The sequence below is a fragment of the Panicum virgatum genome, chromosome 2N (genome assembly GCF_016808335.1).
Source record: "Panicum virgatum strain AP13 chromosome 2N, P.virgatum_v5, whole genome shotgun sequence".
In the NCBI taxonomy this organism is placed as follows: Eukaryota; Viridiplantae; Streptophyta; class Magnoliopsida; order Poales; family Poaceae; genus Panicum; species Panicum virgatum.
This window is the reverse complement of record NC_053146.1, coordinates 62,708,577-62,711,527: the sequence shown is the minus strand read 5'-3', so window position 1 is coordinate 62,711,527 and position 2,951 is coordinate 62,708,577. Positions and strand designations below refer to the sequence as shown.

Genomic DNA, 2,951 nt, shown 5'->3' with positions numbered 1-2,951 from the left:
TAGCTAGACACCTGAGGTGTCACTAGCGGCGTCCACAGCAGACGTCCCCTGGCAGAAATTGGCGGCGCAGCGATGTTCGACTGGCGCCGGACGGCCGGCGGGCCATGGATGGTGGCTACCTGCCGGTGTCAGGGAGTAAATTCTCTGAATGCCATCAAAATTTAAGCCAATTCCTTCAATGCCATTAAAATTTAGGCCACCCCTTCATTGCCACTGGAATTTTACTCCAATCCCCTCAGTGCCATTTCCGTTAGATTTCGGATGGAAATCGTCAAATCACTCTACAAACACATTAAACTCCGATTGTCTAATTTTTTGTGTTCCGTTCCTACCCGAACCCTATCCCTAAATCCCGACGCCACCTCACTCCAACTTCCCCACGCCCTTCGGGTGTGCCGCCCACCCCTCCCCCACTTCGGATCGCGCTGCCGGAGGGCGACGCGCCCCCGCCGCCAGGAGTCCGCACTCCCCCACCCCACCCCTGACGCGCGGATCCGACGTGCCCCCGCCGCCAGGTCGCCGTCGATCCGCCCCCCCCCCCCCCCCCCGCCAGGAGCCCCGACCCGCGCCAGGAGCCCCCCCCCCCCCCCCCCCCCAGGAGCCCCGACCCGCGCGGAGCCGCGGACCCCTTCCTCTGCCGACGAGGCCGAGGTTGCCGAGCTCCTAGCCGAGCTGCCCACCCACCGCCCGCGCCCGCTGTACCGCCGCTGGGCCGAGGTTCCGCTGCCCGCCCGCGTCCACGTCCACGGGCTTCCAGGCGGGGGCGACGCTACCCTGTTCCGTGGCGCCCCGGCCTTCTCCGCCGCCCTGTGGCGCTGCGCCGGCTACGTTCCCAAGAGATTTGGCTTCCGCTACTGCGAGTTTCCCTCCTGGGCTGATGACAACGACGGTGCTGATGCTCTGTTTGCGCTGGCTAGAGAGAAGCCCAGGGAGATGGCTGATGCTGTTTTGATAGACGTTGAACCAAAGAAGGAGAAGCATTACGTCCGGAGCCTAAGCTGTCGTGGCAAGAAGGTTGAGGGCGATCAGCAAGCAATGCCTCCTCTGACCGAGGCTAAGAAGAGAGGTGATGGTTTGGGCATGATTTCTTGTCTAATTGCTGCATGTTTAGATATATGTTTAAGTGTGTTCCCTATGTGTTGCAGATCGTGATAGTTGGAAGGATGGGTGTCAGCAGAGTGGGGCCTGTGCCATGCGAGATGCCACACGTGAGGATTGTCATGCTGAAGCAAATATGGCAAGTTCTGATTTACAAACTGTTAAAACCAAGAAGAAGATGGAGGAATCCGTGGAGCTATGTGGGGAGAAGAAAAGCTCGGAGCAAGTTCCTGGGATGCTGAGCAAGGATGACAAAAAGGTTCCGATGAAATTGGAATTCTTATCTGGAGTTAGAACTAAATCATCCATGGATAATCTCACCCTGGGTCAAGAAAAAAACCCTCACCAAGATACTGTCTTCCCTCCAGGGTGCAAGACCCCCGCCCCCCAATGGGCCGAATACTTCACAACAAAATGAAATCAGAACATAGATGGAATTCATCATAGTGTTTTCCCCCTCTTAGGATTGATGTATTTTCATCTTGATATATCAACATGTTGTGATAAAACTGTAATGTTCTTATTAATTATTGATGGGTTCATAGTAGTGTATCAGCTGTTAGTTCCCGCGATACAATATATTTTGGTACGACAAAGCACAACAGTTTGCGATCTTACAGTCATCTAACCTTTTTTCCCATTTTGTACAGCTTTTGAAGTTAGCAACATGTGCGTTGCTATCATATGGGAGATTTAGTTTGCATTGTTAATGACTTAATGTCATTTGAAGCAGTTATTTTTGGTTCTCATGCTTTTTGTTTGAGTACAATGGCATACCATGTATGGCACTACAAATATTTCATCCATGTCATACAGGGGCAATAACGTCTTTTTCACCTAATTTAACAGTCAATCTAACACTTGACTCACGGAATGGCACTGAGGGGATTGGAGTAAAATTTCAGTGGCAATGAAGGGATGGCCTAAATTTTGATGGCATTGAAGGAATTAGTTTAAATTTTGATGGCATTCAGGGAATTTACTCGGTGTCAGGTTGCTTGGGAGGATGGGAGGCGGCATATCAGGTAAGGACAGTTGCAGCAGTTCGATTGTAAAAGCAAACCCTGTCTTTCCAAAATTTAACAGCCTAAATTATCCACATCTACCGTTACTAAAAAAACCCTAAGGTAATCCCTAAGTGGCTAAATTACCTACGTATGTCATTATAAAAAATCTAATATATACCAATATATGATTCTGAATTGTCTACTTTTGTCAACGTTAAATAGAAAACAATATTTTAGGACCGACATATATGATGTATATCTCCATGTAGACCATGTAGAGATATGTTAGGGACATAAAGATATGCCTATATTCACTTTATATCTCACATTCTGTTGTAACTTGTAACGAACAGATATTGTATCCTTCTTCTAAGAACCAGCAGATATTGTATAATAGTTATAGAGATCATTTCAAGAAAAAAAAACTAGTTCTAGGGCTAGATGTGTCTGCTTAAATACTTGTAAACTATAGCATGCATTGCGGGCATGACAGAAGCCATCGCCTTTGAGCTGCGCAAAACAATTCTTGTTCCTGGCTTGTTCAATCTTGGATAGTCATAGAGGACATCTAAATGTTAATCAATTGTGCTTGTGCGTAATTTGACTTGTTTCCAAAAATCGACAGGTCTAATGTGCATGTGCTTGTAGATGGAGCGCTAATCGCCACCTTGCATCTTTGATCTGCATATCCTAAACCCACATGCTCGCAAGGTAGAGGAAAATGTATAAATTGTTTTGGGCATTTTGTTGTTTGTCAATTTAATTAGCAGAGATATACGAATGGGATCATCTTTACTGACAGCTGCGCGTACCCTGCATACAGTGACCATTGAGATTAACTGCTGT

The 2,951-nt window shown here is 47.7% G+C and overlaps 1 protein-coding gene across 1 annotated transcript; it reads left to right on the top strand.

Moving 5' to 3' along the window:
• The first annotated feature begins 590 nt into the window (after positions 1 to 590).
• On the top strand, positions 591 to 1,721 carry LOC120661730. The gene is made up of 2 exons (XM_039940650.1): positions 591 to 1,066; positions 1,146 to 1,721. Exons 1-2 carry the CDS (start codon positions 934 to 936, stop codon positions 1,514 to 1,516), a joined length of 504 nt encoding a protein of 167 aa, XP_039796584.1. The 5' UTR covers positions 591 to 933; the 3' UTR covers positions 1,517 to 1,721.
• Positions 1,722 to 2,951: the final 1,230 nt, after the last annotated feature.

Bases quoted from the DNA above. Each gene is read 5' to 3' on its own strand.
- LOC120661730 (XM_039940650.1), top strand. From the start codon at position 934: ATGGCTGATGCTGTTTTGATAGACGTTGAACCAAAGAAGGAGAAGCAT. The intron at 1,067-1,145 runs GTGATGGTTTGG...TATGTGTTGCAG, and splicing joins GACCGAGGCTAAGAAGAGAG to ATCGTGATAGTTGGAAGGAT.